Source organism: Haliotis asinina, chromosome 3 (assembly GCF_037392515.1).
Source record: "Haliotis asinina isolate JCU_RB_2024 chromosome 3, JCU_Hal_asi_v2, whole genome shotgun sequence".
Classification (NCBI taxonomy): Eukaryota; Metazoa; Mollusca; class Gastropoda; order Lepetellida; family Haliotidae; genus Haliotis; species Haliotis asinina.
Window position 1 is genome coordinate 69,682,471 of NC_090282.1, and position 18,884 is coordinate 69,701,354.

General features: G+C 40.0%; 2 protein-coding genes across 2 annotated transcripts in view; one reads left to right on the forward strand and one right to left on the reverse strand.

Moving 5' to 3' along the window:
- LOC137278996 (uncharacterized) overlaps positions 1–2,223 on the reverse strand; it is a 22,141-nt gene extending 19,918 nt beyond the window's left edge. Inside the window, exon 1 of the mRNA XM_067811484.1 lies at positions 2,107–2,223. Within this exon, the coding sequence (XP_067667585.1) occupies positions 2,107–2,223 (117 nt within the window). The remainder of the gene's footprint in view (positions 1–2,106) is intronic.
- LOC137277035 (organic cation transporter protein-like) overlaps positions 1–18,434 on the forward strand; it is an 18,807-nt gene extending 373 nt beyond the window's left edge. Inside the window, exons 2-11 of the mRNA XM_067808696.1 lie at positions 4,712–4,870; positions 5,101–5,273; positions 5,397–5,627; positions 6,688–6,890; positions 7,247–7,528; positions 8,148–8,282; positions 8,774–8,859; positions 11,125–11,242; positions 14,515–14,587; positions 14,988–18,434. Coding sequence (XP_067664797.1) covers positions 4,720–4,870; positions 5,101–5,273; positions 5,397–5,627; positions 6,688–6,890; positions 7,247–7,528; positions 8,148–8,282; positions 8,774–8,859; positions 11,125–11,242; positions 14,515–14,587; positions 14,988–15,143 — 1,608 coding nt within the window. The 5' untranslated portion in view covers positions 4,712–4,719 and the 3' untranslated portion in view covers positions 15,144–18,434. The remainder of the gene's footprint in view (positions 1–4,711; positions 4,871–5,100; positions 5,274–5,396; positions 5,628–6,687; positions 6,891–7,246; positions 7,529–8,147; positions 8,283–8,773; positions 8,860–11,124; positions 11,243–14,514; positions 14,588–14,987) is intronic.
- The last annotated feature ends 450 nt before the right edge of the window (positions 18,435–18,884 follow it).

Here is an 18,884-nt window from a genome sequence, read left to right on the forward strand (position 1 = left end):
CAGTTTATTCTGCGTTGTTTTTGTGTTTTTTTCTCTCAAGCTGGAGAGTATATATATAAATTATTGTTAATGTACCACGCCACTCTTATCAAAGTAGATAGTCGGTTGCAGCAGAGGTAGCAGTAATCACAGATTGAAATAAACTATATTCCCTGAACATTCTATCTCGTGTAAAACAAAGTGTCCATCAGACGGTGCTATGAATCATATGTCAATTTATTCATCCACTTCTCAAAAATCGGATACCAATAAAAGGCGAATAAATAGTGAATGAAAGAGATTCGTATCATCAAACTCGAACTGACTAACCCACAGGTGCGCGAGTTTATTTTACGCCGCATACAGTGAGTGAGTTTATTTTACGAGGAAGAGACGAAGCATTGTTAAGCAAAATCAGAGTTCCAGCCCTCAACATCTGTCACGTTGTACTCGTATACATACCTCAGTATGCTTCAACAACCTGTTGCTTTCGACCTAGTTGATCTATTTGAGTAAAATAACGGGAAATGCTGATAATGAGCACTTTCCAACAACACTCTTATGATTAGTTGCAGTCACCAGTCCAGATGTTATGTAGGCGTAGATCATTTTGACCAGCCCTCGTACGAGGCACAGCAATATTCCAGCTAAATGGGTATATGTCTGTAAATAATCGAGTCGGGACCAGACAATCCAGTGATTAACCACAAAGCAACCCCTCCGCACCGCGGTCAAGCTCTTCAAAGACTACATGCTGGATGCTTTCTAGGTTATCATTGCTGCTAATTAGGGCTATAGCTCTGGAAAGATACGTTTAAGAAAAAAAAACAGAGTTAAAAATGGTCTAGCTCAGCCTGCAATGGGCATGGTAGAGTGACCGTATGAAGGATGAGGGCTATTTTACGGATATTAGCGACGTGTGTGAAGCAAGTGATACAACAACGACATTAGAATCTATATCGAAACGTCGCTAACACAAAAATAAAGAAGTTGTAAATCCATAAAATAGCCTTCATCCTTCATCTGCCCAATGTCAGTCAAAGAAGTGATCGTATGAACATGGCTTTCCCGGCAGTGCGCTATTTGCTGGCAATACCAGGATGAGCATGGTCCTACGCAATCGCGTATACCCTACAGTGACGCCTGATACATGAATACATAAATTACAGAACTTAAGTGTCATCAGTATGTGCATTTTTTTGCTTCGGAAGAAGATGACAACATATTTTCCCATACAGACCATTCACTATCTATGTGTAGCTCTATATCCCGATATGATTCAACAGCATCAAGCACACAGGGGCAACTGTAGCATTATGCCTGTTTATTAAGAATTCATATGACATGGAAAATATTTTGGAAAACAAATGTGGTCATGACGACACACATTTAATCTAAGCCCATAATGATTCCAATTACATATGTTTTCATGTTTTCAATATTTAACACATCATAAAAATACGAAGGAATTTCGAAGTGCACACGCGCCTTTATATAAAAAATGATTTAAAAAAATGACTCTTCAAACAAAGAAACGCAAAGCCCAAATATCAAGGGAAATTTGGTGTTATTCAAGGACGTGTAGATCAAAGACACATGAATGGTGTTTTGTGGAGCAATGTATATGGCTATCTTGTCCATATTTCATGAGTATAACCGTCATCATAGTCATTACTGCTGTCCACCAGGTGGTGTTGAAATCAATACCTCCTCCAGCTGACCACCTCCAGCTGACCACCTCCAGCTGCTACCACTGCCCAACACCCCCTGGGTACAGATCGAATAAGTCGTTGTATGTTTTGTTGTGGAATCCTTCTCCAATCCTCCTGCAGCATGTGGAACAATTGTTGAAGATTCTGTTGTGGATTACGACGTCGATGTATCGATCTGATACCAAAGAAGTTTGATTGGGTTTAGATCCGGGGATCTGGAGGGCCAGGGGAGGGTATTGTATTGTTATTGGCCAGGTAGTCCACGATGGCACGTGCTGCTGGACGAGCTGCCTTTGACGGTCATCAAGGTAAAGGACGTGCGGACAGAGAATCTGGCGATGTATCGATTGGCCGTAAGATTGTCTTGGACAAGCACAAGTTCCGATCTGCGGGTGTATGATATCTCCTGCCATACCATAGCACTCCCAACAGCAAAACTGTCCTCCTGTCTGATGCAGTAAGGAGCAAAACGTTCATGGCGTCGTCCGTAGACACGCTCTCTACCATCACGTCGCCTGAGGAAGGGATTCATCGCTAAACCATATGCGCCTCCAGTTTGTCAGGTTCCATCTCACTCGTCGACGCCGATGTAGTCGTGTCAAGGAGGGGCCAACATTTAGACATTTGGCACGTATTCCCACTTCCCGGATTTATATGATGAAACATAAATGTAATCAAAACCGGCATAGCTTCTCCTTTGTCAGAAACAAACTGCAGAATTATACTACTCAGACTTAAAATATTACAATAACCATTAACAAATATATTCAAAAGTTACCTTAATTAGAGAGAGAGTTACCTTAGTAGAGTAATTGAAAGAGTCTTGCAGATTTCCACCATTTGTCCATACACTCATTTCATACCTTATCCACCATGTTTTGAACATTGTGTTATGTCAGCTAATAGCTAAAATCATTCGTCCGTAACTATAGAATTTGTTTAAGTCACAATTTACTGAACATGGTTTCTAAACCTCTCTCATTATTATTGGGTTGAGTCCCAACCAGGATTCGAACCCACACCCTCAAAGTTAGCCACCTAGTTGCCATCACACAAAGTCAGCCGCCTGAACCACTCAACCTAAATGGAACACGTGTTTTCACTTTGTAAATGGCATTGTGTATTCATAGCTCCCTTATTTTCATAGCCACTGAATATTTCTGTCTTCAAGAATCTCAACATTTACGTGCTGACGAGTTTCAAACGTTGCGTAAATTAGCTTCACATTTCGCGTACCTCATCAGTTTCCCTTCGTGGGGAATAACATGTGAATAACCTACTCGGCACAAAAATAGGACGTATACAATCAAAATACGTTTAAAGTCTAAACGTGTGACATTCAAAAACTTCAATGAAAACATCAACAAAACGAGAAACCACAACAGGAAAAGAACGACCAGCAGATCCCAACGCTTCGAATTCGCTTCAAAGGGCTTTCTGTTGATTTAGTATAGCAGTATCGTCCCTGATGTCTCATTGAAACACGAAGCAAATATTTGAGCGCATAAGCTAACATTTAAACGAAAATATATACCATCCATGCATCTGTGCGTGTGTAACAGTACCGTGTACAGCTCGCAGTGTGCTTACGACAGGTCAAGGCTGGACCGTCCCTGCTTCATAAGAGTAAGTGAAGGGAAGATAATAGGAATACGACCCCCATCAAGCTATCTGGTCAACAGTTTCATGTATACGTGGTTGCGGCCCCATCAATTCATAACGTCTTCAAACAACGTTGACGGTCTTAAAACGACCAAGTGAATCCTTTTGAAACAACTCTGCATTTCAGGTTTAGGATCGCCACATGTATTGTGAATCTCTGTGAATTGTGAATCGGGGCACAGTGCGACTTTATTGACGCGCGGTTAACTTCAGTTCATCGTGACTTGCTAAAGAGACTCTTGTGCATTGGTGGTTTCCATAGTCAATGAACGGTGCTTGAAACTGTTTGGTATCTGTGACTAACTGCCAATAACAGCATAATTTTCACCTTCATTGTGTGTGAACGGTTCTGGCAATATAGGTTGGTATTTGTTGTTTGCTTTACGAACGAATGCGGAGTCATCCAACATGGCCACTTTCCCAGGTGTCGCATGAATGAAAAGAAAGATCCTTGTCACGAATGATTAAAAATACGAGTGGAAAATTATTATATTTATGCAACGAACGTTTCAACGTGAGCTGTAAACGTGCTCGGGGCTTAACAAGTATGAATGAGCTCACGACAAGCAAAATGGCGAAACCCTAACAGCGGTTATGTGTTCAGCTGAGTAACAAATCACCCTGTCAAGAAAGAATACATTCCCCTGTAATAATTATTCGTTAACTCACGCGTACGTTCACCTTGTCGTTTCATGGGGAAGGAAAATTATTAGTCCAGGGATGATGTTGTGGTGTTATGGTGAAAGTGCGTTACGTTTTTCGCGACCTTTAGGATTAGTGCGGGAATATTACGGCGGGGACGATAGTAATTGGCTTTATACATGTGGAAAATTGAACCAGAGATTTCGGCGTAACGGGCGAACGCTTTAAACACAAGACTATCCCACCGTCCCAAATAATGAATGGGGCATGTTCTGGGCCCCTTTGCACAAAACTCTCGTAAGCCCAAGATCTACTAAGTTTTCTCGTAGCCACTGTACCTCATATACTGTAACACAGGAGCAACGGATGCTACAAGAAAAGTTATGATACCTTAGGGTTAAGAGAACTTTGTGAAACGGGGCTTTGGTTGCTATCATATAGTACATTAAAAGTTTTCATTAGTTTCATTAAAAGCATTTTCTTTGACTATCTTATTTTATTAAAACGTTTCATTTTTCTTTCCACACAGCATTAGAGATCCCTCCATCGGGTGAACTGACAGTCTAGAATGTCAGTTCACCTGTTGAAGGGATCTGTAATGATCACAAAACGTTGCGTGGAAAGAATAAATAAGCTGAATCTATAATATATATAGGTCATCTACAGCAACTTCTAAACGCCGCTAAAAGACATAATGATTACATTTTCTTTGTAAGGTTTGGACATGGCAGACGTCAAAGTTGAACCCCCCAGGACCATAGACAACGTCTTACAATTACTTGGCACACTGGGTCGCTATCAGCTGTTTCAAGCTGTCTTGCTGGCGATTGGAAACCTATCAATTTGTTTCCACCTTCTCAACTTCGTCTTTATAGGTTTGTGTCTGACTTATTAAATAACCACTATAAATACTGACAATATTTATAAAACCTATATTACGAATCGTAAACACTTTGCTATATTGACATATACCCTCATCGTTTTTAGCAATATTCCAGCAATATCACGTCGGGGGACACCAGAAACATCACAACGTAAGTAACCTATAGTTTTCAATGTATGATATATGCTCTTTGGGTTTGTCACAGTCCTTTTATGCAAACAGCCCAGGATGCGAAAGAACAGTGTGCCGTGACTCCACTTTATGGCAACGACACCAACACCGACTACGACAAATGTGACGTTACGGTACAGAACACCACCACCAATGTCACGTCAAGACATACATGCAGTGCCTGGACATATGGTGTCAAGAGAGATTATTCTATAGTTTCGGAGGTGAGAAGTATTTGTACATGGAGTCCAAGAATAAATAATCTAACACTGAATGGCCAGACCATACCCTGAAACAGTATGTCAGGAACCAAATAGCGTAATCATCTTTTCTTTAATCTTTTTCAGTGGGATCTCGTGTGTGGTAATGTCTTTCTCGGTCGCCTCCCGCAGTCACTCTTCATCGTAGGACAAGGGATTGGCGCAGCCACGGTGTCGGTGATGTCGGACAAATTCGGGAGGAAACCATTCCTTGTCATGTCACACGTGTTGACAGCCGGTGCAGGTCTTGCTTTAGCGTTCGCTCCTAATATTGCAGCATTTTCTGGTCTGAGGCTGGTGAATGGAATTTTCCAACAGGTAAACGCTCACTGGCTTACTCTCTTTTTATATAGCATCATTTAAGTCTGCATTGCACAAAACATTACCATGACTGGGGCTGTCGATGTTGTGTTTGTCTGAAAAGCACCGTACAACGATGAGGTTAGTAATCTACTCAACATTAAATTTGTATAAGCACATAAAAATGTGTATAAATACGATTATTGGTGTAATGGATAGTGGTCTCAAGTCTTCTCCTGCAGTCGTAAGTTGAAGAACGGTAATACATACATGACACTTCGCATAGGTAACACAGTTCGTGTGGATAATGCTTGGACGTACGTATCTTTCCTATTCGCTTTAAAACATCTCTGTTGAGTTGAATTCAGTAGAGCTTTGTCAGTATTCTGAAAAGCAATGCCTACAAGTAAACACACGTATTATTCCTGAGCATATTAACTTGTAGTTAGTAGTGACTTTCCGTCAAGCGAGTTATGGTCGGCCACGAAAATATTTTGGTTTGACATATATATTGTTGGTACTTCCAAATATCCAGTATCTATATAAATGTCCCGTCTATAATACATAACTCTCAAATAAATATACAGCTACAACATAAATTATATATAATACCAGTCGATATGACTAATGTATATCGGGCGTGAGAAGTAAGCCATACGAACTTCATAGTGATTTTGATTGAGATATATTCGTGAACGAATACCTAAAGTGTGAGTTGATATCCCATGGTATGGATTGGATTTAATGTTGCTATAATTTTGGCATAAATGAATGGAGTATAACCTTATTTTCTTAAACGTTTAACTTTTTAAAATTAACTTCGACGCAATTTAGATGTAAGACGAACCGATACGATCTCGAGTTCAAAGCAACGAATCTCAGTTTAGTCTCTTGAAAGTTATCAAGTTTTAGTTTGTTGTTTGGTGACACAGGGATGTTAAATCACGGCTGTCTGTACATAATACATTTCTGAACCATACAATCCGGTGATAGTCTTCATTGAGGCAACTGTCTCAAGTAAGGTCACATATACGGAAACCCAGGAGGTAAAATGTTTATAATTCCGTCGTTGTTCCAGGGAATCGTCGTTACGACTTACACCATGCTGATGGAAGCGTTCCCGAGGAGCCGACGATTAGAAGTAGCCACTTTTAACGCGCTGTCGTGGAGCATCAGCACCGTACTGCTCACGGGCACCGCGTACTTGTTACGTGACATGGACTGGAGAACTACGCAGCTGATTTTCGTGTCGGTGTCCATCAGTGTCCTTCTACAAATCTTGTGAGTTCATCTTGTTTCATGTCAGAACTCATATAATTCATGTGCATGTAACTGTCAAAGGTGCCAACGATCGGACAAGATACGTAAAGTGTTTTACATTATCTAATCGTCTTGTCGTTTTGAAACTACGTGATTATTCATTTTCATCCACACCTTTTTGTGTTCTCTAAATACTAAATTGATTTTTTTAAGATCTAATGAAATGATTAAGCGATGGTTTTGTAAAACAACACTTGCATACTCTCAAGGCAATGTAGAGTAAAATACATTGTACAGACGTATCTATTCACTAAAATAGAAAGGCTGTTACTAGTCAGAACTATACACATTAATAGACCATGTTTTGACTACTTCAGCTTTATGGGAGAATCCCTTAGATGGCTGATCACTAACAAAAGGGCCAAAAGAGCATTTGCAATATTCAAGAGGGCAGCCAAGATGAACAAAGTCGAGGTGACAGACGTACCATTACCAGGCATCGGACTCGAGAAACCATCAGTTGAACTGAGCAGCAAAAAAACTAAATACATGGAAGCAAACGAGACGGAGACCGGGAAAGCTGATGTGATGTACAGCTGCCTTGACTTGGTACGGACCAAGTTTATGTTGAAGATATGTGCTGTTGTGTGGTTCTCTTGGTGAGTATATTGACGAGTAGACGCAAATGCGATCTCTTTATGTTCACAAAGGTTTGGGCTAGATTTGATTTTCAACAGGCCGATACGATGGCACCGGTTGGTTTCCGACAGATTTCGCTTGGTTCTGTGTAACATCGGTGCAGTAGTCACAAAACCAAGGATGTTCGGAAGATTCTCTTACAGTCACTGGAAAAATGGAAGGCTAAAAACGTCAAGTGACGGACGGGTGCCCCAGCTTGAATCAGCTTGTCGTTTCCTGATACCACACCAGGGCACTAAAAATCTTGTCCGATTTCCTGGATGACCAACTGGTTACTGTAGGGTCGCTGATGGGTTGCCGGAAGATCATCTGTTACCGATGGTAGTGTGGACCACCGATGGCCGGAAGAAAATAAGTAAACCTTTTTACCGATTTGTCAACGATGTGTGAACGATGTGTGTCAAAAACATAGCCGAGGCCCACAGATGTTCGTCCAGCTCCCCATCGCGTATGATTCTGTTTTGCCGATTTTAAGGTCAACCGGGCATCGTAAGCTAAATTTCATGGCAAAGGTATACATATAACCAGGGCATTAATCTTATAAATAACGCAGATTTCAGGGTTAATTGAATATTGCAGGTTGATCGACAGCTTGACATACTTCAGCCTCTATCTGACATCTTCATCCCTTGCTGATGATCACTATCTGAACTTCTTCCTCAACTCTTTGGCTGAAATACCATCAGGTCCACTAAACTTGTTTGTCGGAAAAAGGTAAGTGAAAAATTCATCACATTTCAAAATGTTCCTCACACGAAATGTTCCGATTGCATACTTCATGATATTTTAAACACACTACTTATTGGACAGTAACGCTGAGATAACATTCAAATCAGCTACATGTACATTTATGTAAAGGAATTAACTGTAGCTACTGTTTCTACTCGAGAAGATCCGGAATATACTTGGTTTTCAGAAATCCATGCTTGTCGTAAGAGGCGACTAACCGGATCGTGTGGTCAGGCTCGTAGACTTGGTTGACACATGACATTGTATCACAATTGCGTAGATCGGTGATCTTGCTGTTGATCCAGGAATCATCTGGTCCATACACAAGTATTTAATTACAGACTGTTGTAGACAGATGCTCTTGTTGTTGATCACTGTGTTGTCTGGCCCATATACGATTGTTTACAGACCGTCCCCACATAGCTTGAATATTCCTGAATGCGGCGTTAAACAAATCTACTATTTCTATGCCGTAGGTGGGGAAGGAGAGTTTTCTTCATGTTCTTCCATGTACAGGCCGGCGTGTGTCTTCTTGTGGCCACTACAATCAGAGCTCTGGCGGGTGAGCTTTTACTGAGTATTGGCACTGGTTATTTATTCCAGACCTCTAATGGTTCAAGGTAAAGCTGGTCTTCAGCAATCCCATGGTATCGTCATCGTATCCTAGTTATGTAGATCGTTCATGTTATTGATCACTGGATTATCTTGTCCACACCGTGTAGGACATCGAAATGGGCTCACCTATGTGACGAGCAAACCACGAGCTATCCCAACGCCCTATAAGTTATAACAAAGAAAGCTCATACATGAACTAGGTAAAATCGAGTGCATTCGGCAGTAAATCGTGGAAATAAAGAAACATTAGGTTGTATATATTACACATAATCTTGTGAACATTTTGAGTGAAATCAGTAATATGCCTTAAAATATTAAAACTAATGTCATAATGAATGTGAACGTCCTCGGCTACCCTTGCATGTCGTGAGAGGTGGTCAGGTGCGCTGATTTGGCTTGAAACATCATTGTATCCTTTTGTGTGGATCGATGGTCATGCGTTCCATCATTAGCTTGTCTTCTTCAGACTCGAGTATTTACAGAACGCCGATCTGTACATGAAGCTGGAATATTACTTAATGCCGTCTTAAAGGTCACATGCAACCAAAAAATCAAACATAATTAAAACACATTTATCACTTATTCATGACATATAATATACATTGCTGCTTTTGAAAAAACAAATAAACAAAATTATAAGCGTACAATCGCGATTCAAAAGTGCAATATTTTGTACTTGGGCTTACTTCCCCCGAAACGAAGCCCTCGGGAGACCGAACCCAGTCATAGCGGGTGGATATGCACTCAAGTGCAACGGCGGCTTCCGACTGGCTGTTTCATTTGCTGATATGCTGAGGGTTCATTGTGTGTACAGAAAGATGATCTGTTTGGTGGACATTTTAGAAGTATAGCCAGTCACAAGAAAGTAAGATTCTTTATGGATAACAACTTCTTTTTGTGTACTTGATGCGTCGTTTCAGTATGGATCCATATACTGTTGTCAAACAAAATCATATACACTAAAAGAAGTCGTTATCCATGAAGAATGTGTATAGAGATGTTGGGTTTGGAAAATACATGTTCTCTGAATTTGCGCTCGATCCAATCAAAAATCATGTCAGTAGAGATGGTAAACTACTGCGTGGCTGGAATCTGTCATTCGTCCAAGTACAAAGCAGGACTTGAAACTGACAAGAGTTTGCACCAGTTTCCCTCAGATCCAGTCATCCGAAAAAAATGAATGTAGTTTGTTTGCAACCCACAGACATAAAAACATGTCATGTGTATCACACGTGCCTAATTACATAATGTGGCAGACACGGGACTCTGGCGCACGAGTCATAAATCAACTTATTTTCTTTATGTCGTATAGTCTGATAGGTGTTAAGTTCAAATTACACGTGGTCAATGATTGAAGCTGTGTATTGCATGTTGTCTTTAGCAGACGGGCAGGCAGACATATAGATGTGAATAAACCAGACACTGAGCTTTCTCTGTGACAGAGACTGCTTACCACAATCAACAAGTTGTTTTACGTAACGAGTAGATTATTTACTTGTTTGTGTACACAACCAAGATTAGACTACAGCTCACGAACTCAGACGCTGGGCATGCATACTGTTTCAAGCTCCGCGAACCTATTCACTGCGCATGTGTTATGGACACAGCGCAGCACAGCTGTTGAAACCAGTTTTCCCCGAGCGCTGGGGGGAATTTAGTGAAACGTTTGAACTCCGATTTCGCGGGCTTTTTTTTCATCGCGTTGTTTTCAACTTTATAAGTTGAATTTGCATTTTTTATGATTTGTTTCGGTAAGTGCATACCGAAAGGTACCAGAATCTGCAATGTTGTGTTTTACGTTGCATGTGACCTTTAAGCAACAAACATACAGCCATAAAGAATGTAAATGTTGTGTACTTCCGTTGCAAATATTGACAAGGAAAAGGGGTATGAATAGTTGGGATGAATAGGGGGATGTTTCAACGAAATCTTATTCCCCCAAAATAATCACGATCCCCAATGTTAATGCTATAGTTTACAGTGCGTACGTTATGTAAATACGTCAAGTGTAATTTCTATGACTCAAACTTTATTTGGAGAAAACGTTGGGGGAAATGGATGATGCTGGCGTACCTCTGTTGTCACAAACTGACACTGCAGCACGCGGCCGCAGGAGTTTTTACCCCTTACCCACCCACTCACTTTCATAAGAAAATATAATGGGCTTAACAGGTCTATTTTCTCTATTTTCTCTATTTTCTCTCACATACAGTTGGTCAGGCGGCATCAACGGCAGCCACTGTGTTGGCCTTCATTGGGAAAATCGGTAACAGTGCCTGCTTCAATGCCATGTTTGTGTATGCGCCCGAGATCTTCCCGACCAATCTCAGGTTAGTGACCCAAGAGCTGCTTCCTTTCTTAGTTGTATGATGCAGCAGGAAGTAGGGCTAAATAGGATCTTTTCCCAAGTATGTACTTACTGGCGTATTTATCTTGTGAGTTGTCAAGTGTCCAAAGGACTACTTCATCAATACTAATACAATGATATAAACGTGCTGTATATTTGACTAGGACTGGATAAAATATTCCGTCGTAAATGTAACATCGTCCTCAAATATATCAACTTGGTCTAAAGTGATGACTGATGTCCAGCATCAGCCATTCCAGTAAATAAAATGCATTCATGTAAACGTTAGCAGATAGAAAGTTCGAAATGTATAGTCGATATAATGACTGTTGTGATGATCTCTTGCATTTGACTATATGCGTATCGTGTGTGCGTCAGTTGTTTCACATATCGGAACATGCATGTATTTTTCGTCTAAAAATAATGTTTAATGGAATTTTCTGTATTCAGTTTCTGTTTCTGTGTCCAGGTCACATCATTTACTTCACATCAACCTTCAGACATTAGACATTTGCGTACCTTGAGTGTTTATGTTGTCCTTTAAGAACTTGTCACATTTTTCTTCAACTCGGATCAGAAGTGTCGGTTCAATATCCAGTGTCAGTAGGTTGTAATGAGCGAGTGAGTGAGTATGGTTTTACGCCGTCTTTAGCTATATTCCAGAAATATCTCGGACTAAAATCGTTCGGAAATACAAATCGTTTGTGGAAAATTTACCAAGGGTTGACTATCCTCAGGAACAAATTCCAGGAGGCTGAAAGAGCAGCATAGTGATGTCAGTTTTGTCAACAGGCATTTGCGAAAAGTTTATATTTTTAAAAATAATATCTCATTCACAGAAGGCATACGCATTAATATCGAGATTTATTGCCAAACACCAGCGACCAAACTATCTGATGTTCTCCCACGTGAGACCCGTGAAGGTCCGGGGTAGAATAGGCCGTCAGCAACCATAAAAAGCCATAAAAGGCGACTATGCTTGTCGTAAGAGGCGACTGACGGGATCCAGTGGTCAGGATCGCTGACATGCCATCGGTTCCCAATTGTGCAGATCGATGCACATGCTGTTGATCACTGGATTGCCTCGTTCAGACTCGATTATTTACAGACGCCGCCATATAGATGGAATATTGCCGAGTGCAGCGTAAAACTAAAGTCACTCACTCATGCACTGTCCCAAGTGATATACAGTTGCTTAAGTAGTTCAGTGACGCCACACTTCAACAAGCTGATACCCTCCCTCACAGAATGTATTACATTCCTTGATGTGACATTTAATGAATCAGAGCTGCTGCATGCATTCATCCGTCATGACTTGCAATTTTGTACTCCATGAGAAAGCGTTAAGTGCTACGACCTCACGAAACGGGTATACGAGACTGTGTACATGAAACCACGAAAGATAGGGATTGCAACTGTCGTGATTTCGATGCAACCAAAAGCGAGTCTATAGTAATAAGCGACACTGAATCTCATGGCTTTATGAAAGACTCTGAATACTATCCTTTATACACTGCACGGTGAGTACAAAAGACGTAGCCGAGCTGCAGTGACACTGCAGAAAGTAGGAGCCGGTAAGCCATGAATGTGCCCTTTGTCCAAGCAGATGTTAAACGTTTGGGTAGGAGATTTCCAATCTGTATATGTCCACAGGCGTGAATAAAACATGCGGTCTTCGCCCTGTTTGCTCCGGCACTTTACGAGGATCGAAGATTAGAAACATCAGCAACAACAGCAAAAAGATTTTTGAGCTGCTCCCCGACTCGAAATGCTTCACTTTACAATCAATACGTCATGATGTTTTGTTTTGTCACGCATTTCGAGTCGAGGGTCATCTCGAAATGTTTGCTACTTTCGTACATTTATATTCGCTTTAATCTTAAATCCCAAAGACGCGAGTTCCAGTGCCTCTGCGCGGCGACCGATTAACACATAGAGGGTGCATGACACAGTGCTATACCGCAAGATATTACTTCAAAAAATGTTCATGTGATGAAATTTTATTTTAGCAGAAATGATCTAATTGAGTAATATTAAATTGCAGCTTGGTGTTCGAAATTGTGAGCGGACCTTATGTACATCCACACATTTTCACTCCGAAGCTGCATTGAAAAGTGTGCAGATCACAACATGAATGATGAGATTTTACATGCGCTTTATATGCGTATGTCTGACACACCGATAACACAGCTACCAAGCTGTCCCTTTCATATCATCCTACAGATTTAACATAGAAGGCAGCTCGCACTATACTAACACAAAGCAGTCCGTGTATCATCCTAAAATGAGTGAGTGAGTGAGTATGGTTTTACGTCGCTTTTGTCAATCATCGAATTCCGGATGGGACTCAACTCAAAAATGGACTAGAGTTTGTACTTTACTAAGAAAGTGTAATCCCAAATGTGATCTATGTTGCATTTTGTAATACTTATCCGTAAATATCACACAAATTGACTTCGCACATCGTAGCCATGTGGAGACTCGAACTTTGGTCATCGGCGTGACGGTCACCTTATATGGCGAGCGTCGGGATGTGTGGACCCATCCACCGACTTTCGCCTATGCAGCTGTTTTCTGTGAACATGGATCGTGCTTAAATAGTATTTTTGGTTACGTCCAGCAGTTGGTGATTTTCACATATTGTCCTTGCAGGGATTTTGACACATAATATATTTGTGTTGAGTCAATATTTTAACTGCAGTCTATTTTCCGGGCGTTTTCCTTAACATATTTACCACTGTCACACGCGCCAAATGCACCGGAGGTTTTGTACGCAGTATCTAATTTTCTTATCAAAGATTGTAACACAATAATGAATTTGAAGCAGCGATGAATGAGGCGTCTACAAACTCATGTAAACCGTTTCAACTTCGTATAAATCACTTTAGAGTCCAATCAGCTATACTGAAACAAATCATCCATTACTGAAATCACTCCCAGTCAATCAGTCATCCCACTATGTAGCATTTCAGAAGTCTTAGCAAAGTTGAGCAAAGTTTTAGCAAAGTTCTAGAACTAATTATAAGAACATCAATTGCCCGTTTCAGTTATTAAAGTCAGTCTAACTCTAAACATCTCAGAACTTGTAAATACGTAGCATAGACATCCGTATGTTTTCATATTTATAAAATTTTAACCATTATATCAGGATTGTGTGAACCGTTGAGTTCTTAAAAATGAGAGTCTATACATCTTGGTACACCCGTACAAGATGGAGTGTTCAGGTGCAGATATATATCATCTTACTTTCGGCAGATCCGCTGGTATGGGCTCTGGTTCAACAGCTGCCAGGGTTGGAGGGATGATCGCCCCATTCATATCTATACTAGTAAGGATTATAATTTTAAGTAATATGTGCATTTATTTTCACGAGGTGAATGCTCCTAGAGTTAACAGTCAAAGCAGGCATTTTATTACCCCGGATAACCCAAGCTCCCTGTTAAGCGCTAGATAGTTATAGTCACATGACGTATCCCATCGGGTACCCATTTTCTGCTGTGTGAGTAGAATCAGCCTCGAAAGCAATTTTCCTTATGATAATAACAATAATAATGATCAAAATTAATGTAAATATGCCTGTTCAATTCAATGACATCCTGATATCACTGAATTTAGTGTATATGTAAAACGCTAAACTCAGCATGTCTTGGGGTTGTGAGTACTCTAAATATATTCACATATCGACAAATACAAAAATCAATATGTGTATTGTTCACTTCATTTTGCAGGCAGACATCGCACCCTGGGCTCCTGGAACTATTTTCGGGGTAGCGTGTTTGGTAACAGCTGGACTCAATTATTTTCTCCCTGAACCAGAAGGACGAGAGCTTCCCCAGACAATAGAGGACGTCAAGGCCTGGAGTAAAGCACCCGTAAAGGAATAACACTATCCCGGGAAAAGCTGTGATTTGAATAATAATATGCCAAAATGTAGCTATGTATCCGTGTGGTGAACATGCAACTATTATTGGTAGATAATGTATGTAGCGCCGCTAACATGAATGAACTGTAACAGAATGGAACACCAGTTGAATACGATCAACAGTCCACAAATCAATTATTATTATTTTATGCGGACTATAATCGCTTAAGGATAGGGACGCATTATTACAAGATTGAGCCTTTCCGGAGTAAGTTAAAAGTTATCGTCACTTCGGCAATGCTTCAGCAATATCGTGACTAGGGAAAATTATACGTAAAGAAATATACCGTTTAAAAAAGAAAAAGAAGAAACGCAGAACCCAAAAATCTGCTGTGAAAATGTTTTATTTCCAAACATGCATAACTCGTCACCAAATAGACTTTTGATACATGGGGTTTTGCATTAGTTTAGAAGAAGGAAATATCTATTCAAGCGAGCTGATAATTAAAGATAACGGAGACGATGAACGCCATATTGAGGACGTAACAAGGGCCCGACGTCGGATCTCCTGGCTATCGATCCAATCTCTCTCAACCTGTTCAATGCAGTTTTGTCCCGACATCCTGTCTGCTGTGTTCTGACCCGTGACAGAACGATCATTCAAATGAAGTACCCGGATGCAGTGATCTAGGGCTTACAGTGGTGACTCGTTGTCTGCCCGTACGGGAACGGCCAATTTTAATGCAGATTTGGTTGTAACGACCTGCAAGCCGTGATATCGTGATACCATGTTCAGACTAACATGACAACAGAAGATTGGTAATCTCCTGTGTGCATTCTTTCAATGGTGTCGCAACATTTTGGAAAAAAGTGAGCACGAGTGGATAATGAATTTGAATATGACTTACTTATATCCAGACTTCACATAATACAGTTACATGTAAAATAGAAGATGCGAGTAGGCAAATGTTGTTGTTCTACACTGAACATTCATAAAAGGTTATCTTAGATATCTCCTTATCTGACCTAGATTTAAGGGCAAGTAAACATTTTGATATTTTAAATGATAATTGTTCAAAGGCATTGTTACGTTATAAAACATCAAAGCATAACTTACCCTTTCAAAGCGGCCGTTGGAGCTATTGAAAAACGTGACAAAATATGCAAACTTTGCATTGGTAACGACATTGGCGATGGATTTCATTATATATTTAATTGTTCTTACTTTAAGAATGGACGAATTGAATATTTAAAGCCAGAGGTTTTTTTATACCAGACCAATTTTTTTTTATAAATGTTTGTACTATTCAATAGCTGTGTAATAGGTATTCTTAGAAAACTTGCTCTAATAAGTAATATTTTTATACATCCTTTTTACGAATACTCCATTTAAACACTTCTATTACCTTATGTATACCATATCTTTGTCTATATATGTATCATGCTTTACATACTCTTCTGTATATATGAAAAACACAACTACATAATTATACATTGTATGTAACTATATGGATATGTTTAATTGTTCTTATATGTAACTTCACATGGCGGAGTCTGCGGTGTGAGTTGAAAAACAAATTCTGTTCTGTCAGTCAGTCATGGGGTGGCATTGTGATTTGACCTTGAAAATCCTTCAAAACCAATGCCGATTTCCGAAAGCAATCTGGATTTTTATAGCCTGATTGTACATGCTCCTTGCTGCACAGTTTCAACTGGAAGATGATTTCTGTAGATTTCTTTGTAAGAAATCTCACCATTTTCGGGTAAACGTGTGTTATTGCGTAAAAGCGTGTTAACATTTTTTGTATATCTTGACGATTGTTTGAACACAAGTGGTAATTAATAGATTTTTAAAATTAGAACAGGCCTATGTGTTTCTTTTTTGCGATATTAAATATGATATAAACGGTTTAACATTCTGTCATCAAAGGACAGTATAACGATAAGACTATCACATTCTACATAAAATAGTTTGGAAGCATACAAAAACAAACATATAAACATGGGTTAAAGTACCGTCGGAAATAGATCTGAAGAAAACATCTGTTTTTAGGCTGTTTCTCTGTCTCCCCAAAATTTACGCACATAGTATACGTCGAAATTAACTCACCGGTCTAACTGGGAATTCAATAGGATGAGCAGCGGGATGTGTCTACTCATAAAATCGGGCAAAACTTACAAATAATTCGAATAGCTGCTGAAAAATAAATTAATCAGGTTATAGATCATGGCATTATGGCTGCTCAGTCAGGTATGACGACTGACGTTCGATTTACATGGCATGAAATGCATGCTCTACCTACTGCCACAAGGGGTCATCTCATTAAATATTTTGTGCCTTTTCATGAGTGTACGTCTCATCTATTGATTTAAATCGTACGCGTTGTTCTTTCATAAAGTTTATGTTGAGATAATTTGATAGAGTTGATACCGGATACCCATACAAAAGCATCGTATTAAATGTCTCACAATATATAAGAGGCATGTCCACCCGAAGACCGACAGGATCGGATATGAGTAGTAAATTGTTATGACATGCCGTTTACTTCCACTGTTATCCCCTTAGGGATTATCCTATGTAAGCTGATATCATTGTCCCATGGCCCGAGCCCAGTGATCGTCTAGTACATCTGTCCTCGTTTTGTTTTTGAGACGATCCCTTGTTTCCTTTTATATTTCTTTATTTGTGAATAGGCCAGTAGTCATGGTGAGACTCCACGGTGGCTACATCTTTAATAGTTTCAGCATGAAAGCTATATTTTTTTCACGTCAGCTATCGTTTATAGTGAAGCTAAGCCTAGTTTCCAAATTGGCCTGATCCAAATAAATGGCTTTTGGACTTAGAAAAAAATGAGCATTTCTCATTTCTGCACTATTCTCTCCTTAGTAAGAGGTTTTTTTAACGTCTCCTATCTCCATACCATTGGAACTGAAGTTAGGCTGAAAATGTAGTAACGCTAAGTTTAAAAGACATTTGACACTTGTACCCCTCCATACTTTATTTATACATTAAAGACTCTAAAACAATAAAGAATTTATTCTGGAGTAGATGTATTACTAGTAACTGATATACTACGTACTGGAGAACAGTGCGTTCGGAATCCTTCTTGAACTGGTTATAATATGTCATGTGTACATGAGATACACAGAGTGGCCATTTGTATACATATATACGGCCGGTTGACTTTCATTCACCCATTTGCACAGGGAGTCGCCAAGTCAAAAGATCATTACAGGAATCAACATAAAATGACCCCAAAATATGAAAGGAATGAATGATGTACTGACTGCTAGGTTTCAGCTGTTACATGTGTTGCAGTGGCTTCATTTATATTTATACGGCTAGCAGTCTAGTTTTAGCCCTTCATTATAACCATCTGTGACATGGTCATTAAATCGTGTTGTGCTTATGTTGACTTCCGTGACTCTTTCAGTGTTGTCGCAACCCCTAGTGTACAGTTCACAACCCTGTGTACGTAAAGCCCTCGCGAATCCTTTGGTAAATGACCAGATGATTGACACTTTCTGTCAAACAAGGGTAATAGGTTGGACCGGCGCATAGAACGCATTTAAAAGAGGTAGGCTGTGCACAGCAATGAGCAAACCGATTTGGTCTGTGAAAGGGAGAGCCTTCGCTCACAATGGCACTTACACATGCTTATACGTGTCGGTTATCATGGCGGTGCTCAACTTCTCCTTGTTTGCCAGTAGCTGCCGGTACAGCCACCTGCATTAAACTTAGAAGGCGTACTGTGGCTATGTG